Source organism: Capra hircus, chromosome 22 (genome assembly GCF_001704415.2).
Source record: "Capra hircus breed San Clemente chromosome 22, ASM170441v1, whole genome shotgun sequence".
In the NCBI taxonomy this organism is placed as follows: Eukaryota; Metazoa; Chordata; class Mammalia; order Artiodactyla; family Bovidae; genus Capra; species Capra hircus.
In genome coordinates, this window is record NC_030829.1 from 54,872,479 (window position 1) to 54,897,657 (window position 25,179).

At 50.9% G+C, this 25,179-nt stretch overlaps 1 protein-coding gene across 1 annotated transcript in view; it reads left to right on the forward strand.

Annotated features, from left to right (window-relative positions):
- The window catches only part of SLC6A11 (solute carrier family 6 member 11), a 123,913-nt gene that overhangs the window by 20,720 nt on the left and 78,014 nt on the right, over window positions 1-25,179 (forward strand). Inside the window, exon 5 of the mRNA XM_018038436.1 lies at window positions 5,770-5,902. Within this exon, the coding sequence (XP_017893925.1) occupies window positions 5,770-5,902 (133 nt within the window). The remainder of the gene's footprint in view (window positions 1-5,769; window positions 5,903-25,179) is intronic.

The window sequence follows — 25,179 nt, forward strand, 5'->3', positions numbered from 1 at the left end:
TCTTTCCCAGTCGTGCCAACCTGCAAATAAAACAAATGTAAGACAGCTCTGATACCCTGTGGCCAAGAACTACCAGCCTCCGACCCCGTCAGAGCAGCTTCCCCAGAGATCTGTCTCAGCAGGTCTCACCTCCCCACATGCACTGCTGTCTGAAGCCTGCCCCACCAGGGCTGAGCAGCTCTCCTTCCTTCCCCCACCTCCTGGGTTCCGAACCCCACAGCGCTGTCCCTCTCAGCAGGCTGCTGGAAAGATGCCTTCTGCCTGCAGATGCTGCCTTCTCCAGGGATGCTCAGCCCTTCTCTGTCCCCTAAAAGGGCTCCTCTGTCGTCCTCTCTGCCTGTAAATGATGGGGCTCTGGGTGCCCCTCCTGCTCATTTCTCCACCTCTGCCCAGTTGACCTCATGCTCTCCCTGGACGCTTGATGGCCAAGGGCTCAGGTCCGATCTCCTCCCTGCATCTCTGTTGTGAGCTTTTACAGCCAGAGACTCAGCTGCTTCTGGCCCTTGCAGCCTCCTGGGTGTTCCACAGGCATCTCAAAATCACCTTATCTAAAAGACTGGCTGACTCTCCACCTCCTCCTCTTCTATCCTACTTAACAGTTCACTCCTGCTCAGCTAACAAGTCCCCCCGCCACCCCCGTGTATCCATTCAGGTACACAGTTGGTGTCAGCCTGGACCTCCCACTTCCCTGCTACCTGCTAACCCCAGGGAGCCACCTGGTGTCCCTGCTGCTCCTCAGCCCCGCTCTTCCCCTCCAAAGTCATTTCCCTACCTTAGTCCAGCCCTTCCTTCTTTATTGTCCTAGTTAATGCAAAAGTTTCCACACTGGGCACCTTGCTCCATTCCACGCCTACCATCCAGTCTTCCCACTGCAACCAAAGAGAGCTTTCCAAAACATGCACCTGATGGAGCCTTGCCCCTTTGTAAGGTTCTCCCAGGCTTCCATCACCCTCAGGAGGGGGCGCCCGCCCCTCCGCAAGGCTCACCTGCTCATCACTCCAGCCTTGTCCTCGACCTTGCGTCTCACCCCGCTGCCTGCTGCACACTGAGCCTTTTTCTGGCCTCCGGGAGCCCTGGTTCCAGCCTCCTGGCTTTTGCCTTTGGTGGCCTTTCTGCCCCTGGTGAGGAGTCTAAGGAGCAGGCACCAGATCTTTGGGTTCAGATCCCGACCCTGTCACTTGCTCTCAGTGACTTTGGGCAAGTTACCTGACTGCCTGGCACGTCAGTTTCCCCATCTTTGAAATGATGATAACAACTGTACGTTCCTCAAGGATTGTTAGGAGGGTAGGATGAGTTCCTGCTTGAAAACCAATGGAGACACAGACCTAGAGGGCAGACTTGTGGACATGGCAGGGGGGAGAAGGAGGCGGTGGGACAAATGGAGAGAATAGCATTGAAACATAGACACTACTGTATGTGAAAGTAGACGACCGGTGGAAATTTGCTACATAGTGCAGGAGGCTTGAATCCCACCTAGACGGGTGGGGTGGGCTGGGAGGTGGGTGGGAGTCTCAGGAGGGAGGGAACATGTCTATACCTATGGCTGATTCATGTTGATGTATGGCAGGAGCCAACACAATATTGTAAAGCAATTATCTTCCAATTAAAAATAAATAAATGTTAAAAAAAAAAAAAAGACTAAGGACAAAAATACAACAACAAAGAGAAAACCTATGGAAAGGGGTGATGTCCCTTCCCCAGGGTCACGCAGCTGGTCAGGAGCAGAGCTCGGTTTCGAGCCCAGGCGTTTCTGTAGGTGCTGAGGGCTGAAGAAGCAGAGACATTACACCTCCAAGTGCTGAGTGGAAATCTCTCAGTCTTAATGGCCTGAAAGAAAAATGCCACGTGAAGAACCTGCCTTCCTGCCTGTCTCACAGTAGGTGCACAGTATAACCCAGGTCAATGAATGCCTCCAAAGGGCCCCATGCAGTCTTCAGCATCTCCTGCCCCCGAACGGTGTCAGGAGGTCTGTTCCCGGGTCCTTTTCGGCCAGGGTGTTGGCAGCAGACTCTTCTTTATTCAGACCCTTCTTCTGTCCCAGCACTTCATGGGGGAGGGTCATTAAGAAAGTTTTTTTTCTCCCCCCACAGGAAGAGCTGTGCCTTCTCCAAGTCTCCGGAGTTGAGTGTCCCAGCCCCCAGGCTCTCAAAGGCTGTCCTTGTGGGTTTGAAAACAACCCCACACCCCTGCAGGCTGAGAACCTGGCCCCCCGAGCCTCCTTTCTTTAGAAACTCAAGGTCCATTGCTAGTTAGAGTCAGCGCTGGTAAAACCTAAAGAAAATAGTTTGAGGATGTTTTCAAATAGTGTCTGGTGGAACAAAAGAGCCATTCATCCCGCGTAGCTTTTAGTAATGTGCTTCCTATTCTGGGAACTAGATTGTTCAATTAAGCGAGAGGGCGCTGAAGCCGGCTGCATGACTCGAAAGTGTGCAGCCTCCAAAATGTGGCAGAGGGGGCCTGCGCCAGCTCGCTCCTGGCAGGTCTAACCCCTTCTTTGTCCCCGGGTCCCCACGCTGTCTCCAGTTTCAGGTGCTCCGTTCAAAAAAACCACGACATCAGTCAGAGGGCATGTGTGTGCGTGCAGCCCTGCTGGATCTGAGTCCTCGGTACCCTGGACATCTCCCTCTTCCTCAGCCACTTTCTCTTCTGCTCCGGGTTGTCCTTTCCCATTCACCAGCTGATGGATGTTCTGGAAGCTTTCAGGGGCCAGGGGTGGGGAGAGCTCATGCAGTATGTCCGATGGGAGTATGCATCCTCAGCTACGAGGCTCTTGGTCTGGAGCCAAGGAAGTCGGTGAGCACCCTGAAGCTCCTGCAGAAGTTTGGGGGTGAGCGGGCACAGCAGTGTATTGCTCTGTTCTGGGGAGACAGTGCATCCCTTCAGTAACTTCTCAAAGGACCCCTACTCCCTCTTCAAGTAGTGATAGTGGTAGTGAAAGTCGCTCAGTCGTGTCCGACTCTTTGCGACCTCGTGGATTGTAGCCCGTCATTCTCCTCTGTCCGTGGGATTCTCCAGGCAAGAATACTGGAGTGGGTTGCCATTCCCTTCTCTAGGGGATCTTTCCGACCCAGGGATCAAACCTGGGTCTTCTGCATTGCAGGTGGATTCTTTACTGTCTGAGGCATTAGAGAAGCCCCCCTCCCTTCATGTTCTCTCTCTCTCAAAAAAAAAAAAAAAAAAAAAAAAGCCTTGTTGTTTCTGAGTTATTCCTTCATTACCAGGAAATTCTACTGCAGTGATAGCCAAGCCTTGCCCTGCATGAGCAATCCTTGGGAAAATGTAGCAAAATGCAAGCTTCCTCAGAACCATTCCATAAGGATTCAGACCTGATGGGTCCAGGATGGGACCCAGGAATTTTTACATTTTCAGCAGGCGTCCCACAAGGACCATGCTCTGGATCTTGCTGCTCGGTTATAAGAATGTGCTCAGTTGCTCAGTTGTATCTGACTTTTTGTGATCCCATGAACCGTAGCCTGCCAGGCCCCTCTGTCCATGGGATTTCCCAGACAAGAATACTGGAGTGGGTTGCCATTTCTTTCTCCAGGATGTTATAAGAATAGATACTCATAGAAGTTTCATTTAATACAGCCCCTCACTTTAAAATGAATTAAAGCCAAAGACTGCTGAGGCATGAGAAACAAATAAAGTAATCCTTATAACGAAGCAGCTGTTTCCTTTCTTTCTCAAACAGCTTGTACTTCTTTTTGCCCAATTCCTCCTAGTATAGGGCAAGAGCTCCACCATGCATGCTTCTTTATCCTCAATATAAGTGTAGTGCCTGGCACCTAGTATGTGCTCAATAAATATGTATTTAAGTAGATGTTCCCCTTTCTGGCTATCAGTCTAGTGAGAGCTGGCTTTCTTGAGAGTAAATCCCTGACTGTACGCAGCCCAGTTTTGTCTGGGGGCCTGCCTGATTTCTCCAGCAGGGTTTGGGGCTGGAGGGAGCCTGCAGACCAGGGCTAATTATTGCCACGGAGTCATTAATGCAGAATCAGGCCCGGAGTAGATTCCCAGGGAGATAGACACTGAGGGAGCCTTTCATGCTTGGTGGGATGGGAGCTGCTTTTCTCAGAGGATGTTCCCAGAGCACCCAGGCGACTGGCGTGGTCTCGTGGGGGTGGCTTGGCAGCCGAAATGGGGTTCGTGGAGCAAATGTGGAGGGGGCTAGTGTTGATGCCACAGTTCTGGACAATATGGAGCGTGGCAAGTCTGACTCTGGAGAAACACAAGCCCCAGGATCTGCTGTGAGAGACAGGCCTGTGTCAGCTCTGAAGGACGGGTGGGTTCCAGGCGAGGCTGTGGGTGGGTGCATCCTGCGGCCTGGGCCCCCTGGACAGCCCTGCCCCTTGGCCCACTGTTCAGCGCTCCCAGTGATGCTGCCTCTGTATATCTGCCCAGCTTTTCCCTTCTGCTCTCTGGGCCCCCACGTTCCCCGAGTACCCCATGCTCTGTTTTCTGGCCATTGCTCGTGCTTGTCCCTGGACCTGAAACTATCTCTCCTCACTCCCTCTTCTGGATAAAATCGATCATCCTTCAAACTCTAGCTCAAATGTCGCTTCTTCCACACAGCTTTCTCTGACCCCATGGCAGTCAGGATAGTCTGGGTTGTGTTGCAGTAACAAAGATCTTACTAGCTTGAAGAAATCGAGGTCTGGTGTTTTTTGAATGATTGGTTATTTAAATTCCACAGTGCTTTACAACTTTGAAAAGTTTCACACACATGACTTTCTATATCCCCGTGTGTGTTAGTTGCTCAGTCGTATCTGACTCTTTTGCAATCCCAGGGACTGTGTATCCCAGCAGGCTCCTCTGTCCGTGGAGTTTCCCAGGTATGAATGCTGGAGTGGGTAGCCATTCCCTTCTGCAAAGGGTCTTCTCAACCCAGGGACTGAACCTGTGTCTCCTGCATTGCAGGAAGACTCTTTACCATCTGAGCCACCAAGGAAGTCCTGGAATAACCCTGTAATAATTTTTTTTTTAAAGAAGCTCCTACCCTGTATCTCCCCTTGCCCTGCCTGCCTTCTCCCCACTGGTAACCACGAGTTTGTTCTCTGTATCTGTGAATCTGCTGCTCTTTGGTTTTATTCACTAGTTTGCTGTATTTTTAGATTCCTCGTACAAGTAACATCATCCAGCACTTGTCTTTCAGCAGTTTCTTTCTTGCTCATACAGCGGCACTGACCTAGGAAGGCTCACGTATTGTTTCATGAACTTGAGCTTCTAGTGGGCCGCTTGGACACATGCTTCTGTTAGGACAGCAGCACTCGTGTGAAGGAACAGGGCAGACCACACCGCCTGGCTCTGAATGCCGCCGTCTGAAGGGCCTTGTGTGCCTTTGGCCACAGCAGGTCCTCTGGCCAGAGCTGAGCTCAGCAGGAACGTGTCATCACCGCTCACCCCTCAGGGAGGGACCTGGAGTGTTTGTGGACAGTCCTGCCATCTCCCGGGATCCCTGAAGTAGGTTCAGTGCTCCCCCTGGACGTCCTCCACATGGCTCTTACCATACTGTCCCATACGCCATCTCCAGACCCCCATCCGGTCCCCTTCACCCCACAGGGTGAATCCAGGATGGCTAGGGGCTGGGTCTCGTTCTTTTCTGAGACCCCCACACCCGGCCCTGGTATGACCCAGAGGAGACGCTTGGTGAACGGTGGGCGCATGGCTGAGTGACCTGCCCCTGCCCCTCTGCAGCACTAGCCCCTGCCCATGGTGGGGGCGGTGTGGCCCATGTCCAGCCCCCATGACTCTGGGCCCTCCATTCTGCAGGCGCCGGGTCCTGGCCATCTCGAATGGGATCGAGCACATTGGGGACCTTCGCTGGGAGCTGGCCTTGTGTCTGCTGGCAGCCTGGACCATCTGTTACTTCTGCATCTGGAAGGGGACCAAGTCCACGGGAAAGGTAAGAGATGGATCTTCAGCTCGCTGCAGGAGGGGAGGGGGCGAGTGGTCCTCGTGCAGGCTCACAGGTGACCCAGCACCCGGGGCATCAGCTCCTGATTGGGAGCCAGGAGGAGCACTGTGCAGCACTCTGGAGTCCAGAGTTGAAACACCCTGTCCACCGGCTGTTCGCCGCACGCCTCGGGGTTGTTCACGTCCCCCTTCTGTGCTTTGGTTTGCTCACCTGTGAAATAGCAAAGCCTCATCCTGTTTTCTTCCTGGGTTGAGAGTCATATACGGAAGGGAGAGCTGAAGTACTTTAGAAGCCAGGGAGTGCTAAACTACGACCATGGGGGATTTCGTGATGAGGACCTGGGCTCCAGGAGTGTGCTCGGGCGGGTGGCGCGGGCTGTCTCCACTGATGGACCTGGGTCTCACCCGCCTGCGGTCTGTGAAGGGAAGGCCAGCCGCCTCCATCCTTCTGCGCTGTCTGTACCACGTGGCCTCCAGTGCCTCACTGTTGTTTGTTTTCTAGTCGATCAGTCGTATCTGACCCTTTGCAGCTCCATGGATGTAGCCCGCCAGGTTCCTCTGTCCATAGCATTTCCCAGGCAAGAATGCTGGAGTAGGTTACTATTCCCTTTTCCAGGGGATCTTCCTGACCCAGGGATCAAACCCGCATCTCCTGCATTGCAGGTGGTTCCTTTATGGCTGAGCCACCAGGGACCATAGGAGAAGAAAGATGGGAGCAGGCAGCAAGCTCTGGCCTAAAAGTCACAGCGGCTCTTCCACTCCCAACCCGCTGCTCAGAGCCTGAGACATGGCCTCACCAGCTGCCAGGGAGGCTTAGACATGAGGGGACCAGAGGGATGTCTGATGACTGTAGCCGTCTGTGCCACAAGGGTCACATGTGCAGCTCATGGCCAAGTCCAGCCCATTCGTGTATTTTATTAAAAAAACGGGGAGGAGAATTCGTTACCAAGATGTAGAAACCAGGTAATTTCATTTGAAATATATGAAACAACCAACAGGTTCTCCCTTGGAAAGTTGGAAGACTGGGCACCACTGGGCTTGTGTACCTGCCTGGCAGCCTTGGGCTGAGCTGAGCAGCAGCCACCTGCTTCTACGGGTACTCCGTTGGCCACAGTCCACAGTCCTGTGGCTGAGTGTCAATGCCATGAACAGCGTTAGTTGCTCAGTCATGTCTGACTCTGTGTGAACCCATAGGTTATAGCCCGCCAGGCTCTTCTGTCCATGGAATTCTCCAGGCAAGAATACTGCAGTAGGTAGTCATTCCCTTCTCCAGAGGATCTTCCCGACCCAGGGATCAAACACAGGTCTCCCATATTGCAGGCAGATTCTTTACCATCTGAGCCACCATTGACTTCCTCATTTGTGGGAAAGAGGAAGATAGGGCTTTTTAAAAATGCCTGTGTCACCCTGACCGTGTCATAGTCTCTGGCTGCCGGCTTCTGGTAGGCAGTTGCTCGTAAGCTTTACTCTTAAGTCACTGGCGGAGGCAATGCGTGGAGACAAAACCTCTGAGGAAGTAAGAACTTAATGACTCTGGGACCTTTTGCAAAAGATGGTCCCCTCAGCTCCCAAGGTGGCAGGTGGGATGACGAACCAACTGCTAAAATGTGGGAGGTGGGCAGACCTGAGTGAGAGGACTTAGAAGAACACAGAAGAGACGTCAACAAGCCTCATGTTATGAGCTATCAGGAGGCTGAGGACGTACTAGAAAGTAATCATGAATGTGCCTCAGGGGCCAGAAAGTAGGACAGAGACTCTCGTGTCCCTTCAGGCGAGATGATTTTGCCGATCTTTGCTTTCTCTGATTCGTGTCTTCAAAACAATAGGATTTTTTTTCTCTTTTTCCAAAATATAAAAATCACTGCATTATCAATCTACTATTTTAGACTACATGCATCCTGCTCCCATGCACCATTGCCTTCCTTCCCCCCCGCCCCCAGCCACTGCCTTTTTTTGGCTAAAAAAGAGGAGACAGACTGCAGGGGGTGAAAACCAGGATTTAAAATCAGGGTCCACATCCCAGGTCTGTCTCCCACTGACTGAGACCTGGGGTGAATCACTTTCCTTCTCTGAGCCTGTTTCCTCTTTGGCCAAATAGGGATTGGTAAGTGAGCTCATCTCACGGGGTGGTTACAAGACTGAAATGCATGGCTGCACATTTTAACACTTAGCAGAATGGAGAACTGATCGTAAGTGTGAGAAGCAGATGGTGATTTTTTAAAATCTTGTTGTCAAACTTATTCATCCAAGAAATAGTTTCTGAGTATCTGCTTGATACCTGGCATTATTCCGTGGGCATCTAAGATGAATAAAACACAGCCTCTACCCTCCGCAGGTGATCTGTGTGACAGCGCTTAGTGAACCATCTGAAACGGGGGAGGGCTGTCGTGCTTGGTGCTCTTGTTGCTTCTACTACGATGACCAGCTTTTCGGGTGTTCACGCGGGGCCAGTGGGGCCTGGCTGGGTGGCAGTTGTCTAAGGCTGTGGGGAGGACAGTACAGATGAGGTTTTGATGTGTGCACATGTGTGGGCTGTCCCAGTGAATGTGTGGCCTTGGGCTCTCGGGCCTGGGCGTGGGCCATGGTGGGAGGAAGTTCAGTCCCAAGGCAGGACCGCTTGCCACTGGTGGGACCATCAAGCCTGTGTGTCCGAGAATCCTAAGGCAGGGACCCAGTATCAAGGAAGGACCAGCAGGCTACATGCTGAGGGACTTCAGAAGAGGTTTAGGGGGAGGCAGGATGATGATTACTGAGTGCTTCACAAGTCCATTCCATTCAGAGCTTGAAACAACTACATGAGACACAGGGGCCGGCATTATCTCCATTGTACAGATGAGGAAACTGAAGATTTGTGGGGTTATATAACCCCACAAGGACACTCAAGAACACTCAAGTGGGGAAGGGGGAGGGGCTGGGATTGACCTCACGCCTTGGTGACTGCATAGCCCAGGCTCTGGGTGAGTGCACCATCAATCCTGTCACGTGTGACCTGAGGACAGTGACAGTTTCCTTACAGGTGGCTTATGAAGAGGCTGTTAAGAGCACATAGTAGGTGCTCTGTGAGTGTTGGATGCAGCTAAATGGTCCTATTAAGGGAAATGTTGACATGAGCAATGAAGTCCGTTCCTTAAGGCTGGGCTTCATGGACTCTTCTCCATGTTCCATGCCCAAGACCAGGATGAGTGTCCAGGATGAGATGTGGGTTTCAGGACCTGCACGGTTCCTTGGAGACGATCTGGTCCATCCACACCCATATTTTATGGATGAGGAAACTGAGGTTCAGAGAGCAAAAGGGACTTGTTCACAGTTACATGGTGAGTAAGTGTCAGGTCAGGACCTGCTCTGATGGCCCAGCTCCCTTGTTGTTCAGTGGCTTAGTTGTGTCTGACTCTTTGCAACCCCGTGGACTGCAGCACGCCAGGCTTCCTTGTCCATCACCATCTCCCAGAGCTTGCTCAAACTCATGTCCATCAAGTCGGTGGTGCCCTCCAACCATCTCATCCTCTGTCACCCACTTCTCCTGCCCTTAGTCTTTCCTTCCCAGCATGAGGGACTTCCCTGGCTGCTTATCAGTAAGGTTCTGGAGGTCGCGTCTGACAGCTGAAGGAGACTAGGAGGCCCCAGATCAGCATGTGGGCTCTAGGGTCTGATGCTTCTATTTATTTTTTTACTGTTTGTTCACCTCACCTTGGATGTGAGCCCAGCGTCCAAAGACTTCAGATTTTATGTAAAAGCAGTTAAAAATAAACACAGGTCAAGAGTCTTAGTGAGTGGGCAGAGGTCGCCCCTGCCACCTGCCTGCAGGACTCTGGCCAGAGTCGCCCTCAGGGGTCAGTTCAAGGAAGCGGGAGGGACTCCATCTTCCTGCTGTTGTCCAGGCCATGCCCAGCTGGCATTTCCTCTTCACCCCAAGTTCCAGCCCGCTATCCATACCTGGGCCTCAGGAGAAATTTCTGAAATTTCATCAAGTTGAGGAAAAGTTCCTGGCTCCACCCCATCTCCAAGGCAAAAACTGTAACCCCGACTGTAACTCAGTTGAGACCACAACCTTGCTCAGGAGTGGATGCAGACACTGGAGGCTCAGCCTCTTGGCAGGTGCTTCTGTAAGTGTGGATTTAGGATCAGGGCTTCCCCGGTGGCTCAGATGGTAAAGAATCTGCCTGCAATGCAGGAGACCCAGGTTAAATCCCTGGATCGGGAAGATCCCCTGGAGGAGGGCATGGCAGCCCACTCCAGTATTCTTCCCTGGAGAACCCCATGCACAGAGGAGCCTGGTGGGCTACAGTCCATGGGGTCACAAAGAGTCAGACACAGCGGATAGACTAACACTTTGTCTTTTCACTTCACAAATAAGTAGATCCCAGATGAGGCTGTGGCAAGGCCGCAGGTGGAGGTGTGACAGTGCTCTCCATTGGTCTGCGGGGCTGTGTTGGCATCGGTGTCCCCTACCCCACGAAGGATAATCGCTGCATGTGACCTTCAGCTCCATCTTCTCCTGCACCTTCCTCAGCACTTTCCATCCTTCTGACATCACAGACCCACATTCAGGGTCTCCCAGGGTCTGAGTGAGCAACCTGGATGCTCAGAAGAGGCTGACCTGGCTGGAGAGATGGTCTCTGGGGTCCAGCTTCGGTGCAGAGCAAGTGGTGCACGCCTGCTGCTTAGTAGGCTTTTGTGGAAAGGCTGGATCCCGCCTGTGTGGGGCCCCCTGCGAGGGGCCAGGGTGCACCCGGGGGGACGGTGGACAGTCTTGCCCCCGCAGAGTGTGCCCTCCCCCCGGGGTGCGGTAGACACCGACAGATGAGCAATCATGGTTCTGTGTAGTAGTGCTGACATGAAGCAGTAAACTAGAGAATCAGGTCCTGTGAGCAAGGGAATTCTAATGGCAGAGACCCGGCTCTGGAATATTAGAATACAGCTTGTCTGGGCTGGGAGGGTTTAAGTCCAAACCCTATTGTACAAGTAAGGAGGTGGAGGCCCAGAGAGGTCGCAAAATTTGCCTGAGGCCATCCTGCTTGGAAGGAGCAGAGCTCCTGCTTTCCCTAAAACTTGTCCTCATCTGTTATGGTACCTCCAGCTGGGGGCTCATGTCCAGCTTCAAAGACAACATGTAGATCCGATTTCTGAGCGTGTGACAAGGGCTTAGTAAGCCATTTATTTTCTTGCCCCAGTTTTAGTTCCACACAGTTATTCATCCCCTCACTCTAGACGGTATTGAAAATTCCCAGAAGTCTGGATTAACAAAATAAATAAGAACATTTCTCAATTGTAAATGAGTAAATATAGGATTCTGAAACACTTGGTTTCTTTAGGAAGAAACTTCCAAGCTGTTAATAGGTTGTCATCTTCTGGATGATAAACATTTTCAGTCTGGATAATTGAAATCAAGTGGCTAAGACATGGAGACAGCTTTGTGATTTTCCTGTGTTCTTGATTTTTTGTTTTGGTTTTGGAGATTTTCTCTTTTTAGAGCAGTTTTAGGTTCACAGCAGAGTGAAGCAGGAAGTACAGGGATTGCTCATCTACTCCCTGCCCTGACACTGTGTTCCCTCCCCCATTATCAACAACCCCCACCAGAGTGGTACATTGGTTAAAACTGATGAGCCTATATAGACATATCATATTCTCCCAAAGTCTACAATTTATATTAGGGCTCACTTTTGGTGTTGTACAGTCTGTGAATTTGGACAAATGTGTAATCCTGGCAGGCTACAGTCCATGGGGTCGTGAAATGTCGCACACGACTGAGCAACTAAGCACACACATAACGCTTACTGCCTAAATCACTCATGGGTCAGACAGTAAAGAATCTGCGTGCAGTGCAGGAGACCCTGGCTTGATCCCTGGGTGGGGAAGATCCCCTGGAGAAGGGAATGGTAAGCAACTCCAGTATTCTTGCCTGGAGAATTCCATGGACAGAGGAGCCTAGCAGAATACAGTCCGTGGGATTGCAAAGAGTTGTACACGACTGAGTGATTAACACTTTCACTTTCCTAATGTATAATGACATGGATCTAATATTAAAGTCTCATATAAAGTAGTTCTACTACCCTAAAAATCTGTGCACTTCCTGTTCATCTCCCCCTACTTCCCCATCCCTGGCAACCACCAAAACCCAATCTTTTTGCTGTCTCCATACTTCTGACTTTTCCAGAATGCCGTATCATTGGAATGATACTGTTTGTAGCTTTTTTTAAGATTGACTTCTTTCACTCAGCAAGTTGCATTTAAGTTTCCTCCATGTCTTTTTGTGTCTTGATAGCTCATGTCTTCTTATCACTGACTAATATCCCGTTGTCTGGATGTGTACCACATTCACCTGTGGATGGACTCTTGGGTACTTCCAAGTTTGACAACTAGGAATAAAGCTGTTATGAACATTCATGTATAAGCATTTGTATGGGCTTAAGTTTTCAACTCTTTGGATAAATACCAAGGGACTTAACTGATGGTTCTTATGGTAAGAATATGTTTAATTTTATATGAAGCTACTGGACTATCTCCAAAGCGGCTGTACCAGCTTACGTTCCCACCTTCAGTGTAAGAGAGCCCCTGTTGCTCTGTATCCTTGCCAGCATTTGGTATCATCAGTGTTTTGGATTTGAGCTGTCCTACATCCTGACTGGTATGTGGGGCCTCCCTGGTGGCACTATGGTAAAGAATCCACCTGCCAAGCAGGACACTCGGGTTTGATCTCTGGTTCAGGAAGATTGCCTGGAAAAGGAAAAGGCAGCCCACTCCAGTACTCTTGCCTGGGAAATCCCATGGACAGAGGAGCCTGGCGGGCTGCAGTCCATGGGGTCGCAAAGAGTCGGACACGACTCAGCAACTAAACAACAACAATAGACGTGCAGTGGTATTTCCTGATCACAGTAACTTGCATTTCCCTGAGCGTAGGTGATGGGGAGCATCTTTCCATTCTCATATTTACTCTCCGTGTATCTCTTTGGTGAGGTGTTCGTTGAGGGTTTTGACCCATTTCGTTATTGGTTGTTTGTTTTCTTATTGTTGAGCTTTAAGAGCTCTTTGTGTGTTTTGGATAACAGTACTTTGTCAGATGTGTCTTTTGCAAATATTTTCTCCTTGTCTGTGGCTTGCTTTCACATACTTTTGAGATTGTCTTTTGTGTAACAGAAAATTTTAATTTAATGGAGTCCAACCTAGTTCCTTCCCAGATTGTGCTTTTGGTGTTATATTTTGTCTAAAAGTCTCTGCTATATGCAAAGTCTAGGTTTTCCCTAGATGACTTTTTATAGTTGTGCATTTTGCGTTTAGATCTATGACCCATTTTGAGTAAATTTTTGTAAAGGGTGTAGAGTGTGTGTCTCAATTCATTTCTGCATATGAATGTCTGTTTGTTGAAAAGTCTTTGCTTTTCACTCATTTTTTGTCACCAGATTCATTCTGCTCATCCCTGCCACCGGGTCCTTTCTATGGCCTCATAGGCCTAAAACCGCTAACTCATTTGGACAACTTCTCCTCTAACATCTCGTCTAAGTATTAGCCAAGTCTACCTTATAACCACCTTAGAAAACACCTTGTCTTCTCCATTTTTATTGTCCATCCATCCACTCACCCACCCACCTAGACATTTAACAATAGCTCCCCAGGTCCTCTAGAGAGAAAATTGCCCTTAGAATTTCCCATTTGCACAAACGTATTGAAAGTGAAAGTCACTCAGTCTTGTCCAACTCTGCAACCCCACAGACTATACAGTCTGAGGAATGCTCCAGGCCGGAATACTGGAGTGGGTAGCCTTTCCCTTCTCCAGGGGATCATCCCAACCCAGGGATCGAACCCAGGTCTCCCGCATTGCAGGAGGATTCTTTACCAACTGAGCTATCAGGGAAGCCTGTTGCTGACATGCAAAATGATACAACCAAAATCCTTTATGCTCTACAAAACAATAATTTAAAATAAATTCCAGGTGTTCTTGTCTTTATTCTGTGTTGTCGTACTGCAGCATGGAAACATTAGAGGGTGATCCTAGTACCTGCTCTGCATGCTTGCCGAAGATTGTAAAGACTCATCTTGACTCTGTGTCCTTCTCTTGTGGCTTTGCTAGGCCTTAGCCTGACCCATGGATCAGTCAGCATTGGTCTTTCACAGAAAATCTGACCCATGACCTGCTTTTGTAAATAAGGTTTTGCTGGAGCACAGCCACATCCATCTTTCTGCATCGCTGTCAACTTCTTTTGTGCTGGTACAATGCCAGAGTTGAGTAATTGCAGCGGAGTATGTGGACCCACAAAGCCTAAAATATGCACTATCTGGCCCTTCACAGAAAAAGTTCTTGGATCTCTAATCTGTTAAACTAATTCATGAAAACTGTTTGCCACGCAAAAAGAAACTAACATCAAAATTGTTGTCACCCAAAGCACGGACCATTTGAGATACTGAAAAGTTACAGTGATGATTTGGGATGGAGAGCTTTTCCGAAGGATCCTTAAAAATCTCATCCCAGCTTTGCCAGCTCCCAAATGTGCTGGGTTTTTGTATCTAAATGCTCACTTGCAGTGAGTGTTACTCATTGATTATTTTATTAATCCACTAAGTGCCTTATTGCTCACCTACTGTGTGCCAGGTACGAGACTGTTCGGGGGGGGGCTCTTTTTAGGGGTGAGTGAGTCAGACTGTGAAGCTGATTATCAGATGAAGAATGAGCAGTTATAGGAATATTTTGGGTAGAGAATGGGAGCTGGAGGGGGAAGAATGAAGGCAGGAGGTCCCCTTGGGGTGAAGGGGGTAAAGGAAAGCAGTACTGAGTGGGCCCCCCCATCGATGATGGCAAGGATGGGAAGGGAGTGTCCAGGTGAGCAGCATAGATGAAATTCTCAAGTGGGGGAAGGACCTGGTGAATTGGAGAGGTGACACAGCACTGGGGCCAGATGGAGTAGATGGTGGCATGTGATAGGGCAGGGCTCAGACCTTGCAGACTTTCTCAGCTGTGCTGAGCGGTCGGGGATTTTATTCTAAGGGCAGTGGGGAACCACTGGAAGATTTTAAGGAAGGGTGACATGATCTGACTTTCATCCCTAAAAACTGGCTCTGGCTACTCATTGTGAATGGGTGGCGGGGGCGGGGGAGCTGCAGACTGGAGAGGTTAGGGGACCCAGTTAGTGTGTGTCCAGGGTGGAGGTGCAATGCACGGAGAGAGGTGATCCAATCAGAAACACCTTTTGGTGTGGTATCCTCGTTCTGCAGGACCTGATGGTGCACCAGAGTTTGAGAATTTTCTCTTTTTTGACCTTTTTTTTTTAAAAAATGTATCTATCTATGGCTGCACTGGGTCTTCGTTGCTGCTGGTGGACTTTCTCTCGTTGCAGAGAGCTTGGGCTACACTCCAGTTGCAGGGCACAGGCCTCTCACTGTGGTGGCTTCTCTTGCTGTGGAACCCAGGCTGTAGAGCACACGGGCTTCAGTAGTTGCTGCATGCGGGCTCAGTGGTTGTGGCTTATGGGCTTAGTTGTCCCACAGCTTGTGGGATCTTCCTGGACCAGGGATAGAACTGGTGTCCCCTGCATTGCAAGGTGGATTCCTAACCACTGGACCACCAGGGAAGCCCTCTTTTTTTGACTTTTGAATGGGGTGACTGGCCCAGCTCTTGCCTGGATGCTTTGCCCTCTGCAGGCAGCCCTCCCTGCCCACCAGATAGTCAGGTGCCCTCTCCTGCTGCCCCCACACCCCCCGGGCTGGCTCCTGTTCTCTGTTCTGTCTCCCTGAGCGTTCCTCCTTCTGTCCTCCTCTGGAGAATGATTTATGGATTTTTCCCCCTCGTTTCCTGGTCTCCAGGAGCAGTGGTTGGGAGGGGAGGGTGCTGCAAAAACAATTCTGGGCCCCTCCCCCCTCCTCCTGCTGCCACTTTAAAGGAAGCTGCAGGATTAGCTGGGATTTTAAGAAGAATCCTGCCTTTTCACTGCTTTAGGCCACTGTTTTTATCCTTTTCAGAGCTCCAGGACACCAAGGCAGGAAAAAAGAAAACACACACAGAGACAGACGCACTCACACAGAAACAGCTGCAAATAGCCTTGAATTGATTTTTTTTTTTCTTTTCCTTCCTTCATTCACCAACAAGTAGAGGAGTTGGAGGTGGTACAAGGACTCTTTTTTTTTTTTTTTTTCCACTTATTAAAGTGTAGTTGACTTACAATGTTAGTTTCAGGTGTACAACATAGTGGTTCAGTAATTTTATAGATTAAACTCCAGATGAAGTTATTTTGAAATATTGGCTCCACTTCCTATGCTGTGCTTACATCCTTGTAACTTATTTTTTTTATACCTAGTAGTTTGTACCTCTTGGTTCCCTTCACCTGTCCTCCTACTGGTAACCACTAGTTTGTCCTCTGTATCTGTGAGTCTGCTTCTGTTTGTTACATCTGTACAAAGACTCTTTTTTTTTTTCTTTTCATTTCATTTATTTATTTAATTTTGGCTCTGCTGGGTCTCAGTTGCCGTGTGTGGGCTTTCTCTAGTTGCAGTGAGCTGGTCTACTGTTTCATTGTGTCATGCCAGCTTCTCATTGCAGTGCCTCCTCTGTTGCACACAGAGGCGTGGTGGGCTAGAGCCCATGGGGTTACAAAGAGTCAGACCTGACTTAGCGACTAAACAACAACAAACATTCTTGTTGCAGAGCATGGGATCTAGGGTGTCTGGGCCCCAGTAGTTGCAGTGCGTTGGCTCCATAGTTGTGATGCAGGGGCTAAGTTGCTCCACAGCATGTGGGATCTTCCCAGACCAGGCATCAAACACTTATCCCCTGTATTGCAAGGTGGGCTCAACCACTGGCCCCCCAGGGAAGCCCAGTACAACGACTCTTAAACAGCCTGCCTCCTCTGCATGATGCTAATGGTAAAGAAGATGCTTAAGTGGCACTTTGATCCGGGCCTGGTTCCAAGGCCCTTGCTACATTAACCCACTGAGCATTCCCTGGTGACTCAGATGGTAAAGAATCTGCCTGCAGTGTGGGAGACCCGGGTTCAGTCCCTGGAGAGGGAAATGGCAACCCACTCCAGTATTCTTGCCTGCAGAATTCCATGGACAGAGGAGCCTGGAGGGCTACAGTCCATGGGGTCGCAGAGTCAGACAAGACCGAGTGACCAACACACACGCAGATGAGAACGGTACGGTTGTTATCCCCATTTTGCAGATGAGAAGACAGAGGCTCACAGGGCTTAAGCTGCTTATGCTAAGCTCCTAGGGGAACGGATGCCTCCAGGATTGGGGAGGAGCAGGGTGGGGCCCCTTGGCAGGTGAGGGTGCCTGCTCCAGCCAGCTTACCCCTGACCTGCCAGATGGAGATGCAGGCTGGGGGGCAGGTATCAATAGCTCCTCCTCAAGTGTGTGCCTTTCCCCGCCCCCTCCACCCCACTGCCACCAAGGCAGGCCGGAGCTGCCAGCAGGGGAGCCATCAGGAGCCCCACACAGAAAATTTATTCTTCAGGAGCACCCTGTAAAGTGGCTGATGGATTCAATGAGGCGTAAAGCAGCAGCAAAGGGGGCAGGGGGAGTGAAAGGGAAAGATGTGTGAAAGGGAAGAGAACAGGCCCAGGAAAGGAACTGGGCAGCGCTGTCTCTGGGCCCTCAAGTGGCCTTTGTTGCAGCCCGAAGCAAGCGGGAACGGCGTTGGTGGTGGGGCTCTCCCAGCGCCCGCTGCTGTCTGCATTCAGAGAGGAAACTAGAGCGTTCATGAGATGCATGCAGAGAGCCCCGCAAGGAGATCTCCTGCCCTCCAGCCCCGGGGCCCGAGGACACCCGAAGCTGCTGCCGAGGGTCCTTTGTGCGGTGTTGGGAGCTCTCACACCGCTGGTCTAGGGAGAGCCGTCGATTGTCACATGAAGTCAAAAGAGTTTAGCGTCTTGATTCAGCCCTTTCTTTGGCCTTGAATGACAGCGCTTCACCTTTAGTGGGAACCCTGGCAGCGAGGAGGGTTGGAAAGGAGGGAAGCTTTGCGACTGGGTAATACTGTCTTTATTGAAGCACAAAGGCCCCCCCAAAGTCCAAGTGGTTGCTGGTGGGAGGGGTCCTACAGGGCTGGCTGCCTCCTGAGAAAGCCCTCAGCACACAGAGGGGGGCCCGAGGGGACTGGGTGCTATTAACCCTTCCAGAGCACCCCAAGGAGCCCAGCCCCTCCAGGGGCCATCCATGTGTACCCGTGTCACTGGGAAATGAGCTGCCCTCCTGAGTGGCAGAGGCAAGGAGTCCAGATGGCTTTGAGCTCCACGTGAGATCAGGCATGATGCCGCAGATTCAACTAGAAACGGGCAGAGATATTTGTGGTGTGCCACTTCAATCTTAGTGCCAGGCTGAGCACTGCAGGGGAAATTTAAAAATATTGCTAGCTGGGACTTCTGTGGTGGTCCAGTGGTTAAGACTCCATGCTTCCAGTGCTGGGGACACAGGTTTGATCCCTGCTTGGGGACCTAAGATCCCACATGCCACTTGGCATAGCCAAAAAAAAAAGTGAAAAATGAGATAAATAAAAATAAAAGACTTACTCGCCATGTACCCTGCCTTCAAGAATCGGGCAAAGAAGCCAAAGACAGAGCTGGCAGTGGAGAACGGAATGAGCCCATGTTTGGAGTCAGGAGTCCTGCCCCACCATGTGGCAGCAGCGTGGGTCAGTGCAGGCCATCACCAGCCTCACTGGCTGTTCCCATCACTCCATTTCTCTCGGCCTTAGTTTCCCCTTCTTTCAAGTGTAGTGTAACAGGTGCGGTGACAGGTGGCGGGTACTGTGTTGGTGTCACTAGAACCTTTGAACCACAGCTTGCCTGGGAGGTGCAGGACATGGGGCCAGCATGTCCAGGAGGCTCTGGGCAGGTGACATGTGGGCTGGCTCTGACAGGTGTGGCGGGAAAAGTGACGGGCAAAGACCCAGAGAGGCACCGGGGGAGCAGAGAGGGAAGGTGTGAGCCTGTGCAGAGTGCAGGCTGGGCGGCTAAGCTGAGGCTGGCCTGTTGTGGCGGCAGCAGTCACTCCAGTGTACTTGTCTCCCTCCAGGGGGCCTGCCGCCCCCCCTGCTCTGCACCCCTGTGGCCACCTCTGTCGGTCAGCATTCAGCCAGAGAAGCAGAACCAGCAGATTCTGTATGAAGCGTTGGTGTTGTGAGGTGGGCCGGGCAAGGCTGGCGTGCAGAGGGCAGGCTGCAGCTCTCTGTAGGAGACCGTGGCAGTGACCACAGGCGAACCTTCCTCATTAGAGAAACCTCAGTTCTGCTATTAAGGCCTTTCCATCAGTTGCCTCAGCCTACCCAGGTCATGTAGAACAGTCTCTCTTACTTAAAGTCAACTGATTTTGGACTTTGATGCTATCTATAATACACCTTCAGAAAACTAAGATCATGGCATTCGGTCCCATCGCTTCATGGCAAGTAGATTGGGAAAGAGTAGAAGCAGTGACAGACGCTATTTTCTTGGGCTCCAGAATCACTGCCAATGGTGACTGCAGCCATGAAATTAAAAGACGCTTGCTCCTTGGAAGGAAAGCTATGAACACACCTAGACAGCGTATTAAAAAAACAGAGAAATCACTTTGCCAATCACGGTCCGTATAGTCAAAGCTGTGGCTTTTCCAGGAGTCATGTACAGATGTGAAAGTTGGACCATAAAGAAGGCTGAGCACTGAAGAATTGGTGCTTTCCAGTTAAGACTCTTTGAGAGTCCCTTGGACTGCAAGGAGATCAAACCAGTCAATCCTAATGGAAATCAGTCCCGAATATTCATTGGAAGGACTGATGCTAATGATAAAGCTCCAATACTTTGGCCACGTGATGTGAAGAGGCAACTCGTTGGCAAAGACCCTGATGCTAAGAAAGATTAAAGTCAGGAGGAGAAGGAGGTGACAGAGAATGAGATGGATGGCATCACTGACTCAATGGACTTGAGTTTGAGCAGACTCTGGGAAGGACAGGGAAGCCTGGTGTGTTGCAGTCCGTGGGGTCACAAAGAATTACATACGACTGAGCAACTGAACAACAAGCTCTTCCTTCCCTACCACCCTGCTTTCTCCTCCGCCTCCTCCAGGAGGCCTTCTGGGGCCCCGCACCCACATCCTTCTCAACCTCCTCTTCCCTTCACTGATGGCTCTCGCCCACAGCAGCTTCCACCTGTCCTGTGTTAGCCTCTCATTGTCTCGTGACTGCTGGGCTTGTGGGTCCAGAGACATTTCTTACCCCGTAGGGCAAATATTTATGAAACATTCCTGTGTACCATGTCCTGTGCCCAGGACCACAGATATCAACTCTAAACAAGTTTAGAGGCTGGGCGTGTAGGCAGAGAAGTAAACAGTTACAAAATGTCCCTGTGCTGGAGATGAATGTGGCCCCAGGAGGCAGTGGGATCCAAGCTGGCTGGGGAGGTGCAGATGGTTATTAATTACCCAAAGGCAGAGGAGAAAGGAGATTCTAGGTCAAAGGGCCCGGGTACAAAGGCCAAAAAGCTAGCGTACTCCCCCTCCCTATTTTCTTCTTTCCCTCCTCCTTCCTTCCTCCTCGTACATGTTGGCAGAGCATCCATTGCACGATGGGCTATTTAGTTGCTCAGTTGTGTCTGACTCTTTGCAACCCCATGGACAACTACAGTCCGTGGGATTTCCCAGGCAAGAATATCGGAGTGGGTTGTCATTTCCTTCTCCAGGGGCTCTTCCCAACCCAGGGATTAAGCTTGGTTCCCCCGCACTGGCAGGCAGATTCATTACCCCTGAGCCACCTGGGAAGCGCTGCATGACCAGGGCCCTTGTGCATTTTTCTGTGTCCAGGGTAACCCACATGGTAGATACTGGGAACCATCGCGTGTTGATTTCAGTCAGCAAACAAATGTGTGTTTGCTCGTCACGTGGTAGGACCTGTTTGATTGAGGTAAAAGTTCTGAAGTCTTTCCTGGCAGTCACACAACCAAGCTTTCTCCCCTGACCTCCCCTGCGGGTAAAGAAACAGCAAAAGGAAAACCCGTCTTGGGGGAGAGGGGTGGAAAATGGAGCAGGGTGAATGGGCATGTGCGCGGTCTGGCTGCAGCTGTAGGTGCGAGACCCTCTGTGGGGACGAGGTGCAGATGAGGGGCAATTGCTGGTGGGGAGGGGTGCAGGGAGATGGGCAGGGGGCCACAGAAGCTGAAGAGTCACGCAGCCCAGGTTCTAAATGCAGATCCTCCCCCCAGCTAAGCAAATGACTTTGACTTTACAAAGCGCCAACCGTGTGCCTGACGTTGGGCTCAGTGCTGCTGTTCATTGTCTAATTTAACCCCCCAAAAGATGGACAGGGGAGTATCAGCAAGCCCACTTTAAAAGTGAAGTCCTGGAGGGCTAAGTGATGTGCTCGGATAGGTCACATGGCTAGTTGAGACAAGATTTCATCCTACACTTGATCTGAGCCAAAAGGCCGAGAAGCGATCGGAGACAAGATTTGAACCCAGGTCTACAGAGGGTCACAGAGAGTTAGATACAACTGAGCGATAAAGCACGCACGCTACCTAGGTGGCTCCCCAGCCAGTGTTCTTCCCAGTGGTGAATGCAGAGCCTTCAGTAAGTGAGCCTCCACCCGCCTGCCAGCCTGAGTGCGCACCGCTCGCCCAGCGCTGTTGGTGGGGGCCAGGGAGGTGGGGCGGGGAGAGCAGAGCCAGGTGGACAGAGTTTGCGCCATGGCCCTGCCTCCAGCGTGACCTCCGGTGTGCGCCTTTCTTTGCCCTGGAGCTGCTTCCTCGGCCTTCACCGCAGGGTCGTCGGTGCACACATCTCATTGGGTTGCTCTAGACCTTGAACGAGGTGATGCCTGTAAGTTACCTGCTTGTCACACAGTAAACACACGAATTGCAATTGTTTTTATTTTATGGCTGAGATTTCTATAAACCCATGCTCCGACTTCAAAGAGTTTTCAGTCTAGTGGGGCAGTAAGACTGGATTCATTCACTTGAAGATAATAACAGGATTTTGTAGTACAGATCACAGGGCCCCCAACCTCTAGGCCACTGAATGGTACCTCCTGTCAGATCAGTGGCAAAATTAGAAGTAAAGTGCACAGTAAATGTAATATGCTTAAATCATCCTGAAACCGTCCCCCATCCCTACCCTGGTCCATGGGAAAACTGTCTTCCATGAAACCAACCCCTGGTGCTGGAAAAGTTGGGGACCGCTGGATAGATGATGGCCCAGTCACTGCTGGGATGGAGTTTCAATAAGGAAGTTGCTGTGGACCACAGCATTCTGGAAGGGCCTCCTGGGAGGAGGTGTGAGCGGCACGTTGAAAGACAGCCATGTGGAGGGCAGGGCTGTGCCTTCCCGGGGTACAGAGAAGGGGCATCAGGGGTGGCCATGGAGGCTGGGATGTGATCGGCTGGGCCAGGCTCCAGGGTTGGGCTAGACTAGGTCCTGTGGGCCGTGGGGAGCCACTGAGAGTCTTGTGCACCCTAGTGTGTGCTCAGTCACTCAGTCGTGGCCGACTCTGAGACCCTATGGACTGTGTAGCCCACCAGGCTCCTCTGCCCGTGGGATTCTGTCCAGTATTCTCTAGGCAAGAATACTGGAGGGGGTAGCCATTTCCCTCCTCTAGGGGATATCCCCAGCCCAGGAATCGAACCCGTGTTTCCTACATCTCCTGCATTGCAGGCAGATTCTTTACTGCTGAGCAACTGGGGAAGCCCTTGAGAGTTCTTGAGCAGGGGTGTATTGGAGAGTAGAGGGGTCACTGATAGGCCCTTACCTTGCTGTCTGTGCTGGGCAGCATCTCTCTTCCTTCCTGATTGACAGCAACTCTCCCCCAATGGATAATAAACAAGACCCGAACCCCCCACCCCCCCCCCAACCTAGTGAGAACATAGCAGCAGATGGTAACTCACTTTGCAAAAGCCAGGCATGACCGTGGTCCTGAATCACAGCCAAGCTGTGTCACAGTTTGACTGGCCCAGTACTCTGGTGGTTATCATATCAAAACCAGGAAGCCAGGACTGACTCCAGCCCGCCGTGGCACCACGGCCTTCACGAGCCCTGTTGATCGACCCAGCACCCCTGTTGATGATGAGGTTTGTATTAATGCCTCCTTACCACCTGGAAATGCAGGTCGTCAATAATCTACCAGCCCAGGTTAAGTCCAAGAAAATCTATAGAATACCCCCTTTATATTTTAAAGGACGAGCAGAAAGGAAGCAACATATACTAAAACAATATGTGTTTCGACATGTAAACGCTCAGGTACAAACACGCCAGACTCAACAGGGGCGGGCACCACCCCGGTGTGATTGTGTTCAACTATGAGACGCGAGAGCCGAGGTTCCACTGAATGTTGTCGGTTCTTTTTCTCTGCAGTTTATATCTTGAAATAAGAGCTGAGCAATACATTATGATGGAATCACCATGACTGCCACAACCACAGCGGGGACTGATAGGAAGAGCTGGCACTGGCACTTGGGTTCCACCAGTGGCACTGCCAGTAGTGGCATGATTTTCTCAAGTGATGGATAACATTTGGTAAAGCACTTGGGTTCCACCATGGCATTGCCAGTAATGGCATGATTTTCTCAAGTGATGGATAACATTTGGTAAAGCACCGAATTAAAGAGAGCACAGTCCACTTTCCATTCATATGGTAAATTACATTTCTGGAACATTCAGTTTCTATTAAAATGAGGTGAAAATACTTTGAGGTTATATATAAAACAGAGTTAGATTCTAGGCTTAATAATTATAAGCAGGACTTCTCTGGCGGGCCAGTGGTTAAGACTCCAAGTTTCCAATGCAGCGGGGCACAGGTTTGACCCCTAGATGAGGGACTGAGATCCCACATGCTGTGTGGCATGGCCAAAAAAATATTATAAGCTACACACGTGAGTGTCTGGTGGCACATTTGGAAATCCCGAGAAATAGGGCAGTACTGTTATAGGGGACTGTGCCCATGCATGTAGGATTGCCAGCTTACCTTGGTCATTAAATGCTGACCCTCAGTCTTTATGGTCACCTAAAATAGCCCTTGGGCTTCCCTTGTGGCTTGGCAGGTAAAGAGTCCACCTCCAATGCAGGAGATGCAAGAGATTCAGTTTCTGTCCCTGGGTGGGGAAGATCCCCTGGAGGAGGGCGTGGCAACCCACTCCACTATTCTTGCCTGGAGAATCCCATGGACAGAGGAGCCTGGTGGGCCACACTCCATGGGGTCACCAAGAGTCAGACACGACTGAAGCAACTGCGCATGCACGCAAAACAGTCTTATATGTCCCCTGGTGGCCCTTTAGAGGACAATACTGCTTTTGCAGCAACTGCCAACTTGTATTAAATTATTTAAGCTTCACAACCATCCTAGGAAGTCGATGTTTTCATTCCCACTTCCTGGATGTGCACACTGAGGCTTGAAGAAGTGCCGTAACCTGCTTAAGGCCCCAGAGCTGGGACCAGAACCATCTCTGTTTTCATAACTCAGCATTTATTACTGAGTTCTTGTTTTGTGGGACCATGTGCCCTAGGATTACTTCAGCATGCATTTATTAAACACCTACTGGATTACAGGCACCCTGGTGAGTCCTGGATACAGAGAGGCAAATATCTAAGATGTGGTCCCTGTGGACGACGTGGGCTGGTACAGAGAGTGGATGGGATGAGGGTTGTGGCTCAGGAGAGGAACAGAAAGCAGTTCAGAGTGGCCAGTGCACAGACCTTGAAAGGGGAGAGAGAGAAACAGGCTGGAGTGGCAGGGAGGGGTGGCTTAGGAAGGGCTTGTAGGCAAGCCTCGTAATAAGATGAAAGCGGTGGAATGCCGCAAAGGGCTTAACATGGGGGGGGTGTCATGGCCAGGATTTCTTTGTGGAAAGACCACTGTGGTTGCAGCGTGGGGAGTGGGCGCACAGGGGCCAAAGTTGGATTCCACATAGTGGTCATTCGGGAGAAGGTGGTGGCAGCTTTGAGGAGAGAAGAGGGTGCTTTGGGAAATATGCAAGCATGAGAATCCATCCACCCATTCCCGGTACCTGAATGAAGAGGGCGTAGGGGGCTGGAGAGGCCCAGGCTGCTTCCTGGCTTTAGTGACTGTGCTTGGTGGTGCCATTGGTGGGTCAGGATAGTGTCAGAGCGGGGAGAGCTGTGGCTGGAGTTGGGGGAGATGTGCCTCTCTTTGGGGACCCATTAGGTTTGCGATGCCTCTGAGGCTGCAAGTAGGGATGTCTGGGTGGTGGACGGGAAGCCTGGAGCACTGCAGAGAGAGGGATGTGGAGGGGAGTCATCAGCTTTCATATTTGGATTTCTTTACCTGGGACCCAGAATGCTTCAAGAAGCCCCTGAACCCCGTGGAATTGT